Source organism: Leptosomus discolor, chromosome 7 (genome assembly GCF_034619465.1).
Source record: "Leptosomus discolor isolate bLepDis1 chromosome 7, bLepDis1.hap2, whole genome shotgun sequence".
In the NCBI taxonomy this organism is placed as follows: Eukaryota; Metazoa; Chordata; class Aves; order Leptosomiformes; family Leptosomidae; genus Leptosomus; species Leptosomus discolor.
Genome location: NC_141397.1, coordinates 28,220,515 through 28,235,212, shown reverse-complemented (window position 1 = coordinate 28,235,212; position 14,698 = coordinate 28,220,515). Strand labels below are relative to the sequence as shown.

The following is a 14,698-nucleotide window of genomic DNA, read 5'->3' as shown; positions in this document are numbered from 1 at the left end:
CTCAACACTTCTATACTGTGAGACACTGAGCATGTTAAATGCTCTGCTTGTTTGGTTAGCTTTAATTTGTTTGGTCCACAAATAACTGTGAAATAGTAAATACCAGTTAAAAAAAAATAAAAAGTTAATAATAATAAGTAAATAAGCAAATTTTGAATTATGTTTTTGTTTTCATTTTCATGAACGCCTAGAAAGGCTCTTCCTGTATGGCAAGTTTAAATCACAAATGAAAATTTAATTGACTAACAATGCATGCTTTCCTACACCTTTAGACAGGCCTTTCAGTTGGAGAGAACAATCTACTCTGGCAAATCGAAGAACTACACCAAATCTTTCATCAGTCCTGAAGCCAAGGCCACATAATACATTACATGTAAATTCCATTTACATGAAATACAACTCCATTAAATAAGAGTTTGAGTAACAAACATTCAGCTCAGAGAAGAAATTGTATCACAAACAGTTTCATGAAGAAAAAGAAAACTATCAGTGAAACATTCCTCCATTTTTTGGTTCCAAAGCTGGTTTAAATCACCTGAGGGCTCAAGGAGACCTTGGGCAGTCATCCAGCCCCTGGAGGCAATGGGCAGTTATACCCAAGTCCTTCTTAACAGATGGTGCTCATTAGATCCAAAAGATCTCCAACAATAGAGATTTGCTAATGTCTAACTAAATATTATTAAATAAAAATCTAAATATTATCAGTATACAATCAACTGCCAACTTTTCTCCTCTTAACAGCCCAGGGTATTTGAATAAAAAAATAGTTTCCTTATTTTGCAGCTGCAGTAGACTTCAGAAAATTGCTTTCAGCTACAAACCTTCTCAGCTATAAACAACAGGTATCATAAATTGCATTGCTGTACCCTGTACTGTCTGCAACTGGTCTGGAGGCCCTAAGATGATGAGGGGACTGGAGTATCTCTTATGAGGAAAGGCTGAGAGACCTGGGGCTCTTTAGCCTGGAGAAGAGAAGACCAAGAGGGGATCTTATCAACACTTGTAAATATGTAAAGGGCAGGTGTCAAGAGGAGGGGGCCAGGCTCTTCTCAGTGGTGCCCAGCAACAGGACAAGGGGCAATGGGCACAAACTGGAGCACAGGAAGTTCCACCTCAACATGAGGAAAAACTTCTTTACATTAAGGGTGACAGAGAACTGGAACAGGCTGCCCAGACAGACTGTGGAGTCTCCTTCCCTGGAGATATTCAAAACCCGCTTGGACGCAATCCTGCTGTAAGTGAGCCTGCTCTAGCAGGGTGGTTGGACTAGATGATCTCCAGAGTCCCTTCCAACCCCGACCACTCTGTGATTTTGTGATTCTGTGATATGTTTCTTGAACTGCAGTGGGCAAAACTGGACACAGCACTGGTGCGGAGCCTTGTTAGCGCTGGAAAGATGGGAAGAATGCCAGAGGGATCTTAGAAGCAAGCTCGGGGGATTTTGGTTGGTTGGTTGGTTTGTGTTTTGTTTTTTTTGTTGTTGTTGTCGGTTGGTTATTTTCAATAGCATGACAATATCAAATCTTGGTCAACTTGTAACCGACACAGCCCTCATATTCTTCTGAAACATTTGCTGTCCCTCCCAGATTGATGACATCATGAGCATTTGCAGCATAGTTCCCAATTCGTTATCCAAATTATCACGAAAAATATGAAACCAGCTGTGAATCCAGAATATCCTGTGCTTCTCCCCTGAACTATCATCCATATCTCTTTCAATCTTAACAGTGAAGAGTTGATAACCTACCCCTACAAAGGCTGTTCCAGCTATTTTTGCACCCACCCTAAGTCTGACTCATGACTTTAGGGGAACTCCCTTACAATTATTTTTTTTCCTCCCATTGTACACATCCTCTTCATTAAGTACATTTACATCATGCAAGAAGAGTATAAGGCACAGATGAGTCACAATATTCCTATCTTTCTGAACAGTGTAGGCTGTTGACCTTGAAAAGCAGATTCTTTCAAACTAACAATGCTTACTTGGAGAATTATTTGATTGAAGAAGAGCTTGAAGAAGAGCTTGAAGAAGAAGAGGTCAAAAGAATTTTTATTCTTTCACTAAGAAGCCTGGCTGTTACCTTTGGTGGCTTGCGCTTTCCATTTCTCCCGGTTCTGCTGCACCACCTCAGTCCAGGTGGCTTTAAAACATTTGAAGTCCACAGTGAGTATGGAGCAATTCAGTGAGGCACTTCCTTCGGACCCAGTGCTCTTGACACTTGATCTTTTAACTTCGGAGGGACTAATGCTATTCAGACTGGGGAACAAGATCACAAAACACATAAGAAATCAGTATCTCATACACCCAAATACAGCTAAGAAGAAATAATGACTGTAGGTCTAGTCAACCAGGAAAAACAAAAACTGAGCTTGAATTCCTCATCCTCCTCTGCCTCCCTCCCACCCCAGGGCAACCAATGCTAAAGCAAACAGCAAAAATTGAGCCAGTATTAGAAATAAAGGGCAGTTTTTCCTGGCTTATTTTCTTGTATCCATAGTCCCTAAGGAATAGAATCACTCAAAGTCTTGCGATTACCTTTGTTGTTCATCTTCACTCCCTAAATATTCATTGGAGAGTCCAGAAATCAGGTATGTCAAAAGAGGAGCCTCCTAAAATTCACCAATGGGAGCCATTAGGCTCACAACAGGAGGCCAACCTCTGTCCAGGGCTAAGTGACCCCAGCTGAGGCTGAAATCAGGCACTCTTTTCAGTTACAGACCCTACAGTTGTCTTTCAAGAATGGACACTTCATTGTGCGCATTTTAATAATGACATAGAAAGCTAATAGTGCTTGCTCTTTGTGTAATAGCCCAAGAGTGAGAGGGAATCCTGACTTGGTAGCCCTACACTAGGGAGCACTAGCCACATGACATTTGAATCCCAAGACATGCCCTATCCATAATGATACAAAAAGAGTAGCTTCTCTACAACAGCACATCAGGTTGTAAGGGCCAAGACTCCTTACACCTGAACTCCAGCTGAATTCCGGTGGTACTTGATACATTTGCATAACCCTAAATACTGTCACTAAATTGTGCTCATACTTCCCAGTCCTCTTCTGTATTTCAATCCCATTTATACCTCTAGACACAAAGAAATGAGTGCTTCCCAATGACTCCCTCTACTACTTTCTCTTTGACATTAGTGACTGAGAGAGCACTAAAGTTCACCTGATTGCATGGCTACAACCCTTTGTGCTTGCTGCCTTTGGAGGCATGGCTCAGGTTCATGCCAGCCTCCCTCTTTGCCCTCCCTTGGGCTGGAGTTTCCCTGCTTGTGAGCTGTGCTGTTGGCAACGTGGATACGGGGCTTTAAGCCACACGGAAGACATATACTGGAGGTGGGGGGGGTAACTGGGGGAGTTAAGCACAGTAGCAGCATGAGCAAAGTGAAGGGAGAGGACGTGTGGTTATTCACCTGGAACGCCTGAATCCGGACATGCCAGAGCGGGAAGCTTCATCAATGAGCGGAGTCACAATCTTCTCAGTCATGTCCGTCAGCACAGTAAAAGTGGGTTCCACAATGAAATCAATGAAACCTGAGCAGAAACACAAGCAGAGTCAAGGAGGCAAGAGGAGGATTTATGTGGAGTCACTGCTTCAGAGATCGCAGACAACCACGCTGTAAAAGACAGAGTAAAAAAATGATACCTTGCAAGATGGATAGGCAAACACCAGAAAGGGAAAACAGAGTTATACATTAATCCCTGACCCAAGAGCCTGGATATAACATGCAATAAAAGGTACCTACTTAAACACTGGAAAGAAACCGTGGTAAATCAGAACATAAACAGATGCATCAGAACTTGTTTTATATGAGGGGTGTGATATTTAAGCCAAATTCCTAGTGGATTTGGATAAAACCCAGTTTCAAAGATGAACTCTCTAAAAGCAGACAATTAATATAATACTGGTAAGCGTTGCTGGTGTGGAGTTACATACTGCATATCAGTGGGTTGCTGTGAATATTCTCTCCTCAGTGCTTGGCCAGCTGGCACTTGTTGATAATAAAACAGATTTAGATGCTTTCCCCCCCTTTTTTAATATAAAGAAAGGAAAAAAAAATAAAGGGACAAATAATTTCTATTTCAGTATACAGTTTGGCAGAGAAAATTATGCCTCTGACCTGGAAGTTGGAAAAGGCAGACTGAAGGGCCCTGGGACCATAAAATCATGAGATGAAGGAAAATCCAAGTTGCACAGAAACAATGTGACAGTGAGGAGCTTACAGTACCTTACACCTCGCCCTAAATTTTAACCTGGGGCAAGGGCTATTTCTTACAGTCATTTTAGCACTTCACTTAGCAAGTTTTGTAGTGCTGCAGGTACACAGGAAAACAATGATGTCCTTAATCCCTCCCTAAGGCATATCAGTATTCAGGTCTTTCCTTACTGTTACAATTTTTAAAGATTTGGTAATTATCAACTATTAATTATACATTCATAATATTATAATTTCTCTGACTGGGTCATGAGATGTTTCTATGACAGACCCTGGTGATTCTAGGTGGTTACAGAACAATAAAAGGAGAAGAGACCATGTGGGCCAGGCACCTGAATTCACAGATGCTTCGATCCACATCTTGAGCGCAATGCAGTTGAGCATCCTACTAGTTCCATTTCCCTCCCCTGATTTTTGCTAAATTTCTAAAGGGATGGGTAATTAAGTGTATTTTCATGCCTAGCCAAATGAAAAATTTTACTTGAAAGTTCTCAGAATTTAATACTAACATTCTATGAATCTGGAGAAAATATACATTCAGTCTTATCTGAACAGCTGAGTCATGTACCTCCATAACACTGAGTCAGTCTTAACTATTCAAATTTACAGAAAAAAGAACTCCCTTCTTCCCAAGAAGTTGATCAGAAATGTATGCAGTATAAAGCCACAACAGGAAACTGTGTGCTAGATCACAACCCAGATAATCTCAGCAAACTTCATACAATTTTTTAAAACACTGGAAACTGTACTGACTGAGAAGAGTGTTAAGTGTGCCAGAGGAATCCGGAGGATGGTAAGAACTTGATTTATGTATGTGTCTGCCTGTGTACATGCCTCTTCTATTCCCTTTCACTAAAAAAAAAGAAAATTTAGCTCTTAATGACCAAAGAAACCCAAGCCATGGTACCTTGTCACTTCTGCTTGGCAAGTAATACCTTTGCCATTTGCTCAGTCACCACTAACAACCCTGAGACATGCAAATCTCTGGTATCAGATGAATGACTGTGTCACTAACTTCAGCAGTGAGGTGGTGGGATCCTCTTCCTGAGATACTCAACATTTGCACATAAACACAAGGTCCAGTTGTAAGTGTCTATGAAACAAGTTTTCCCTGGGAGAAGTCTTGTATCTCATCAACAGACAGGCAGAGGTGGCACAAGGGACCACAGGTAAACAGACTCAAAGACCTAGGAGAACCTTTCTTTGATAAGTGGCTTCTTTTCCTCTCTTCCCTATAACATGAATACTTTATTCAATTATGTTACCTTAAAATGGGGATTATAATAAAGTTGGGAAACATAATCTGCGATCATAGAAACAAAACTTATGACTTTATTAATAATTATGTAACTTATGCCCTATTCCCAAGTGTCCCCCCTGGCGTGTACATAAAGACACTGTGATTTAAATATGGTGATTTAATTTCCTAATAAAACTGAATATCAAATAATGAACATGAGTTTTAAAACTATTAATGCTAATGACCTTTTTATCATTCTTTTTCTTCTTGAATAGAATGAGCGCAGTAAATACTTCTGTACCCCAGTGATTAAGTTGATTTTACTAATTAACACTGCATGCCAAGGGTGGATTCCAGGCACTTGCCTAGTGTTCATTCATTCCACCTGAGAACGTCACCAGGGCAAACACTGGCTAGAGAACAGTTTCCCTAAAGCCCACCACCAAAAAAAGGGCATCATCAGCATGCACTCATCAGCTGTTATCCAATGGATTCTGAAGCTGTGATTTTCTTTCTTGCCAGCCAAAGGATAAAAATAAAAGGATGCTGCTACATTTATCAGCTGCAGAAGAGGACAATGACAACAAAGGCTGATCTCCAGTCAAACAAGCTTCCTACAGTTTGAGACAGACAGGGAAGGTTTAACTCCTGATATTTTTGTTGGGAAATACAAATCTTGGCCTGGTTTTCTTCGCAGTTTGTTTGTCTCCCCCACCCTGATAAGCAGCCTGACTTCTGGACCTGAATCTCTCCTGATTTCTGTACTTCACTGTGGTAGAGAAATATTTACCACACTCATTCTATTGAAGAAGAAAAAGGATGATAAACTGGTCATTAGCATTAACATTAATAGGCTTTAAAACCCAGGTTCATTATTTAATATTCAGGGGTTTTTTAATTATCAGTTTAAACTCCAAACAATTTCTCACAGACTGAAGCAGCAGGAGAGACAGACATTCTTGCTTTTGAGGAAGTTTTTGTTGTTAGATTGCTTCATTTCCATGGAAAAGGTTCATACTGCAAAACCTTCAGTTTGCATTTGTGAAAATCTTTTGTTAATGAAAATGCTTGCCCACTGTTGCTGCATCTGCAGTGAACTTAGAGCAGAAAACCAGCAACTACAAACAAGTCAAGCCACTGGAACAGGATTTCTAGGCACTGTCCCTGACAGAACCAAGAGCGCAATTTTATTTCACAAAGGACAGAGGTTTTTTATTTGTGGGAACTGATGGCTGCTTGCTGCAGATAATAGCACAATTTGGAATTCAGTAAGAATTTACTTTTGCAAAGAAATATAGTAATTACTATTCCAGAGAACGATTTGTTAAGGCTATTAATCAGGTAAATAAATGAATGGGAACAGATTATTTGTCTGAGAATCTGGCCTACAATTTCAAAAGCCTTACCTCAGCAAATAGCCAGAAAATATAAGGGGGTTTGATTTAGCAAAGGAGGCATTACAGAAAGACACTTCCAGTATGTGCAGCAGACTGAGAAATGAAAATTTTATAATGTTAGAAGGCAAGATTTATAGAAAGTAGCCTATTAATGTCAATGGATTACTAAATGCACAAATCAAATACAACAGTAAATAGTATATGACTAAATAAGGCTGCCTTTGCATAATGATGAATGCCTCTTTTATAAGGTAGAATTGTGTTGGTGTTGGTTTAATTCATCACTAATTTTGCAGTGGCTTGACACAAGGGGCATCGGTGCAGAAGTGTTTTGGCTCTCCTGGACTCCCTGAGCAAAGCAGAACAAAAGAGGAGAGCGAAGAAAACTGGCTTCCAAGCACACACAACTCTACGTACAGTGACCCCCAGGGAAGCACAACTCCTCTTCCCTAAGGGGAAGAAGCGAGGGACATGTCTGAAAGCTGATAGAAGGGATGTGAAAGAGAAGTCTCCACATGCACTTCCTTCCACACCAGCCAAAGGGAGAGTTTAACGTCTCCCACAGCACAGCAGTAGGTGTAGTGTGCCCAGGAGTCCTCAACATGGGTTTTAGCTAAAACTGCAGCACTTCAAGTTTGCTGCTACTTCCCTCCACTGAGCTGCTGGCAGAACGCTCAGTTGCACTGCGCTCTACCCACATCCCCACTCTTCTGGGTTACCATTGCAGAGGAGTAAAGTCTACAAGTCTAGCAAACAGGCCAGGCCTGCTCAGGACTTTTCAAGTTTAGATTCTTGGCTAACTGTCTAAACTTCCAAAGCCAGAAAAATCTGGGATGGGGTCCCTCAGAGAATGGCTTGCCTAAGAGGAACAAATAAATAATTTTAAATAGAAATGACTCTTAGCCATGGATATGAATCTGAACTTTCATAGGTTCAGAGATAGCTTTGTCTTGTTCTTTGAGAGAAATTTCGTACTTCAAATTTTCTGTTTGTTTTCCTTTAATACACTCTCTCTCTGCTTCTGGTCTCAGTTCCCTCATTTTTAGGGTCTGTGTTATCTTTCTTTTGTTATTCTATTTGGCTCCCTATTTTCCAGTTGAGGTTAGATCACATTCTGTCTACTCCACTTGCTTCCTAGGTATAAAAATCCATCCACAAATCCACCTTTTCCATTGCCTTTTTTTTTGCTCCCAGCCTCCTGAACAGTTTTACTTCACTTAGCCCCTCTTATTTTCTCACCAAACATCAGGCTTGTTGCCTCATCCTTCTACTTTTTTACTCAATAACTGGAGAAGAGGTAGAGAAAGTGCTGTTGGTGAGTCTGTAAAAAGATCTCTGTTTCTGAATCGGTGGAGCAGAAAAAGTTTTCTATTTGCTTGGCTTCAGTGAAAAACACTGGTTGGCTTGAAGCACTGGGAGGGAAAGGGTGGGAGGAATAAATGGAAAAACACAAAAAAAGTTTTGCCCAGGTCATCGAAGGGACTGACAGTACTTTTTCATATTCACCAATGATACTCATATCACAATATGTTGCTGTGTGCTCCTCATCTTCACAGCTCAGAAAACCATGGAGTAGTATCAGAACCAGGCACTGTAGTTGTCTCTGCAGATACAGAGGCAACTTGGCTATTGCATGGAACCACCACCATAAATTGAATGGCTCCTCAGCTTTGAATTGCTGATCTGGGGAAAATAATGCCATTGTGCTTTATTTCCTGTCTTTAACATAGCTCCAGATGATGAGAGATCACCATCATCTTAGCCCTACAGGGAGGAGTAAGTTTTGCTTTTAAGACTCTACTTTGTATGCACCAAAAGGGACATACCTATTTGAGACTGAGCAACCATAGTAGACTTGCGATCACACAGTGGAGAAAAGGGAAGCCCTAGTTCTGCTTCTTTGTCACCCTGGAGAAACAAAATTGAGAAGAAATTAGAAAAAGACAAGACACATTGCACTTTCATATCTTAGGTCATGACTGTAAAAGCCTCTCATCTTACTTTCTTTAATTAAGTTTTGATTTTGGTTTGTTGGGGAGTTTTTTGGGGCGTGTTTTTTTTTTTTTTTTTAGCACAGAATGGGGAGAATTTGAGTCTGGTTGGAAAAATTGTAGTCCAAGGAGAAGCTGTTGAATTAAGCATCTTGATTCCAGTGAAACTTTCCTCAGAGCTTTCCCTGCCTGCTCGGTACTTCTATGCACCAACTAAAAAGTCACTTGAGCACAATAATGCTTCTTCACTGCAGTTCTCCAGAGAACCCAGTAGAACTCAGTTCTCAGAAAAATGTTTCATTGTCTTTTTTAGTCTTTTAGATAAGGAATTCACAGGTCGTGGCTGGTCAGATGCAGATTACTTTTTTCTTCCAAAGGAAGTACAGACATTTTTCTATGACAAAGTAACCTGCTCAGCTGATGTGGGGTGAGTGGTAGACATTGTCTAGCTGGATTTCTCCAAGGCTTTTGATACGGTTCCCCACAGCCTCCTCGTAGAGAAACTGGTGTGTTACAGTCTAGACAAGTGGTCTGTGTGGTGGGTGGGGGACTGACTGACAGGCTACACCCAGAGGATGGTGGCAAATAGATGCTTTTCAAACTGGCAATCTGTCACAAGTGTAAGGTCTTGCACCTGGGAAAACATAATCCAGGACTGCAACATGGGCTGGGATCTACCTGGTTGTAGAGCAGCTCTCTGGAAAAGCACCCGGGGGTCCTGGTGGACAACAAGCTCAGTATGAGTGAACTGCAGCAGCAGCAAAGAAAGCCAACAGGATACTGGGTTGCATCAACAAGGGCATCACCATCAGAGACAAAGGAGTCATTATCCCAGTGCATTCAGCCCTTGTCAGGCCACACCTGGAATACTGTGTTCATTTTTGGTTCCTGCTGTACAAAAGAGATGTGGACAGGCTGGAGAGGGTCCAGAGAAGGGCCACAAAGATGATCAAAGAACCAGGAAGCCTGCCGTATGAGGAAAGGCTGAGAGAATTTGGTTTGTTCAGCCTTGAGAAAAGAAGGCTTAGGGGAGACCTTATCATCATGTTCCATGATTTAAAAGGTGGCTACAAAGAAGATGGAGACTCCCTTTCTACATGGAAAAGACAAGGGGTAATGGGTACAAGTTACTCCTGGAGAGATTCCAATTAGACATAAAGGGAATATTTTTCACAATGAGAACAATCAGCCACCGGCATAATCTCCCCAGGGAAGTGGTGGATTCCCCAACATTGGACACTTTTAAGATTCAGCTGGACAGGGTGATGGGCCATCTAGTCCGTGCTTTCCCAAAAAAGGTTGGACCAGACAGTCCTTGAGGTCCCTTCCCACCTGGTATTCTATGATTCTACGATTGTGACATTGTCAATATTTTACGTAAGTGCTAAAGTACAAAAGTCCAAACACAATTTCCAGCCCTCAGAACTGAAAGTCCTTTTCTAACATCACAAGATGGTGCAGAACTTCAAGTGTTACAACCCCATTTTTTCCCAGTCTTTCAAGCTGTATATTCTCAAAAAGCCCTATAACTTGGTTCAGTCACTCTATAACATATTGCTTTATGCTGAGAAGTTGCATAGGATGACATAGTTGCAATACTCCCCACCAAGCATTCGAATGTAAATAGCCTGTTAAATATACTATAGAATCAATTCCTTAAATTAGCAGCTCACTTTAACTGTGATGAACTTCTTGGCAGTGTTCTGACTAATGTCAAATGGAAGATAAAATAGCCAGCAAACTAACCAGAGAAAAAGTTCTGTAGGCATAAGAAGAGCTGAATTCATCTTCTTTTTGTTAATATAACGTACATGAAATGGGGGCACAAGTCCTGTTAGAGTTTTGGGTGGAACAACAAGCAATAATATTCTTCTGTTGCAGAACAATTCTGCTTTGTGTTAGGAGTCTGATATACAAATGCCAGGGTAAAACAGAAACCAAACACAGAAATATTTCCAAGTAACGTTCCTTTACTGTGTCTGCTGCATCCCTCAGGAAAACCATATCTCAATGCCAGCTCTTACCTAATCATCATTCTTCTCTTAATCCTTATGCCTCTTAAAAACCTCAATGCCTAATTCTCTTTAGGAAGGAACTCCTAACTGCCTTTCTGACTGCTCAGAGAGATACTTCTTCTAAGCTCTTTGGGCAGCTCCCTCATGGCTAGCCAAAGTGCATTAGGAAAACAAATTACAATCACGCAAGAGTTTTGCTTTAAGAGATGCTCCCCATAGCTGCTGAATGTAAAAAACACTATTGTACCCAGAAGCATCATTCACACCTACAGCATGGTTACTTGGTGTAGGAAGACCTGTGTGACATCACAAAATACAAATACTTGGAAACCAATAGGGCTGGGGATCTGTACTGACACAGGTTAAGTCAGGATTTATGTCTCTGCAGAGCACATAACAGAAAGGACAGGAGAGAGTCTGCAGGTGAAAAGCATAAGGAAATAAATACCTAATCTGAGGCCAGCCCAGTTTCTTCTTGCCATGGTCCCCCTCTAGCTAGTGGTACTTCTCAGCTTGTGAGAAGAGTGTGTGCTGTTCTGCTGTCACGTAGAGATGTATTTATTGATCTAGTACTAAATAACTTCAATGAACACAAGTCTATACTTCATGGTAAGCTTAAGGCTTTTCCTGAAGAGGGAATCTGAATTTGGAACTAGAATACAAGTTTTATATAAAGCTTCGTCTAAAAGTGGAGGCACTTGTCACTCAAAACTAAAGTAGGATTTGTTGGCTGAAATAAAATTATTCTTATTAAAACATAAAACAATAATTTTGTCTTCATTACATGTGTAAAACAGATCAAAACTTGGGCTTTTTGTGGTTTCATATCTAGCTAAACTTAATTCCCTCACCAGTCTTTAGGGGACTTGGTAGTGGTATATTTTCACACATCTAGTACAATTTTGAGCTAGAAAAGCATAAACAAGCACAGAGTTTTCCCTAAAATGTATGTGAAAATCATCCTACTTGCACAAGCCTCCTGTTTGGCAACACAGAGACAGAGGCAGGTATGATCTGCCTGCACTTAGTAAACCCATTCTTGGTTTGAAAAACAAATTCAGGATTCATTTCAAAGCAAATTCTTGCAACGTCCTTATTAAGAAGGGATTCCCACAATGCCTTTAAAAATAGATGCCATTTAAAAAATCGTTAGAACTTTCTAAAAATTCTCATACATTTTTCTTTTTTGCATTCAGATTTACTACAAAACATGAAGTTATTGAACTTTGAGGGGAAATCAAGCACTTAGTTTTCTGCTTAGTTTAGTAATTCATATTGGTGAAGAATATCCTGAACGCTCCTAAGCGTTCTGTTTACTTTTACTTTTTTTTTTTTTCAAGGCAGCTCTAAATGCTTTTAATTAGTCACTTGGGGAGCTTATAGCTATCACACAGAGCTTAATGATTTGTCTAGATTTGTGGGTCTCAACAGGCGGTCCACTGTGAGCTATAAACCACATCAGTTCATCTAAAGTAAGGGTAATGCATTTTTCACATCTATAACAATATAAGTACAGTTCTGTAAAGTACAGCTACCTAAATCTGTTTTCTATGGTTCTACAGATAAGTAGAATGTCACATAGTCTATATTTTGCTAATCTGAAACACATACTAGCTTCCCAAATTAGAATTTCTACTATGTAGATAACATATGTCTATGGGCAGTGTCTCAGACACTAAATTCCCAAGATGCATAATAGCCAGTGCTACTGGTGCCAGATGAGAAAGCTTCATATCATTTAGGAGGTTCTTGAGTAAATCGGACAAAAAGGAAAAGATCTGCGTTCATATTTTCCTACTTCCTTGCCCAATCCTACACACGCCCTCTGTTCTGCAGAAATACAGAGGAACTTCCCTAGCTTTACCTGTCTGAAGAACTCCTCTAGCAGAGACATGGTCCAGCGATGATGGAGATCCCAGGCCTTGGCTGGATGACTGATATCTGCTGTATGCAACAACAGTGATAAGGCTTTCGGCTTGTCAATTCTGAAAACCCAAAGGATCAGATAAATTAATTGTCTGCTCTTGCAGTGGAGAATGACTAAAATCTAGGGAAATAGGTCATTAGAATCTTTGTCCACGATATTAATGGGATGATTTCTGTGTTCATAAAATCAGACAACTGTGAAAGATTGTCTGATTTCTCCAACATACACCATTGCTGTTGTAAAAGACATTAAGAAGTGCAAAAAGAAACTTTGCTCAGACTTGCTGAGCTCCTTTATGGGTTTGCTTGTCTGCACAAGCAGGCTTGAAGACCTGCTGTATTCCCCATTTCATCTGGGCTGCGTTTTATGCAGCTCAGAAGAGAAGTTGGTCCCTACCATATTACTGTAGTAAACAGGATCTGATTTCAGGGGCACTGAGGAGTCTACACGGTAACTGGTAAATGTTTCACTGCTAGAAAACTAGTGTGAGGTCAGAAGGGGATCCTTGCACCTGGTTCCACAGAACAAAAGAGGCTGGCAGCTTCTTAAAACCATAACCTGAGAGGCTAGCCTGAGCACCCAGTAAATAATGCTTTCTTGGGATAGGCAGCCTCACTTCCTAATTCCAGCTTTTGACTGTCTGAAATAGCTGGAAGAGTTGTAGCTTTTGAGAGGACCAAGTGGCTAGCCATACTTTGGTCTGACACAGGTATAAATTTGGGAGGCTCTGGACACACCTGTGTCCAGGGTAAAAGAATGACCATCACTCAGAGCTTTCTGCAGTCTAAAAGGAATTTTATGGGAGAGAGCTGTGGACAAAATATTACAGCTCCCAGTGGCATACTGGGAAGAAGAAAAGGCCTTCCTCATACTGCTCCATCTGTTATTCTCCAGCCCTTTCCTCAGTGGATTGCAAGTTGTTTTCATCTGTCTTCTGGTTACGAAGCAAGCCCCTTGCAGAGGTGGCAGCTGATACCATCTGCAGAAGGGCAATGCGTCAGTTGTATTCCGCAGATCTTACAACCTTGAGTCACACTCAAGCTGTAGAGGTCACTCAGCTGGATCCTGTCCTTGATGTTACCCTGACACGTAAAGGGAAATGCCCAGGGAGGCTTACCCCAACATGGTGACCTTTGCAAGCTTTGGTCCACCAGCACAGAATAGAGGTGTGTGCATAGGGGGGTTCCAGTCCACTCCTAAGTGAATTCATTCAAAATTCAACAGTAGAAAAAGAATTGATATGGACATCAAAGAGAGTGAGGGCCTCTGGAGAGGTGCTTTTGAAGTCAAACACAATGGCAAAGCACCAGCTGAAATGCAGCCCCTCACTGCGCAGTGTTGTGAAGTGACTCACCCTTCTGGCTGCTGCAAAGCATTCTTCATGGCTTTGATTTGCTGGAAGTGACAGGACATATCAGTGGCCAACACCATCTCAATCACTAGAGCTCTGAATTCCCTTTTGGATGGCATCACGATGAGAAAGGAAAGAGAAACACAAAAACCAGCATTAGAGACACTCCAGTTTCTTTTGTTGTCTATCTGCAAATTATTGACAGTACTTCTGCCTTTGTATGTCATTCTTTCCATTATCCCTCTTTTAGGGATGGGGAAGAGGATGAATGATTTTTCAACACAAACACAGGAGTGAGAAGGCTGCAAATTAAGCCAGGTGGTTAATCCTTGCCAAGAGAAATCCTAGATGTTTTTTGAAGAGCATGTTAGTATTAGTACTCCTTTTTCAATTAAGCACAAACTTCTTAAATTGCTTTCTTTTATAGGGCGTTCTTACAATGAAGTAAAAAGACTGTTTAAAGCTTTGGCAGGAATCAGGTTAGCTTTTGAACCTGAGTCTCTATCGGGTTGACTAAAACTTGTCGATACCTATGTCGAAAGTTTAGTCACATTA

At 40.9% G+C, this 14,698-nt stretch overlaps 1 protein-coding gene across 2 annotated transcripts in view; it reads right to left on the bottom strand.

Moving 5' to 3' along the window:
* PDE1C (phosphodiesterase 1C) overlaps nt 1-14,698 on the bottom strand; it is a 308,568-nt gene that overhangs the window by 37,466 nt on the left and 256,404 nt on the right. For both annotated transcript variants that reach the window (XM_086467641.1, XM_086467642.1), the window contains 5 exons: nt 14,147-14,248; nt 12,730-12,850; nt 8,686-8,767; nt 3,419-3,539; nt 2,082-2,257 (listed from right to left, as the gene is read on the bottom strand). In XM_086467641.1, the coding sequence (XP_086323767.1) occupies nt 2,082-2,257; nt 3,419-3,539; nt 8,686-8,767; nt 12,730-12,850; nt 14,147-14,248 (602 nt within the window). The remainder of the gene's footprint in view (nt 1-2,081; nt 2,258-3,418; nt 3,540-8,685; nt 8,768-12,729; nt 12,851-14,146; nt 14,249-14,698) is intronic.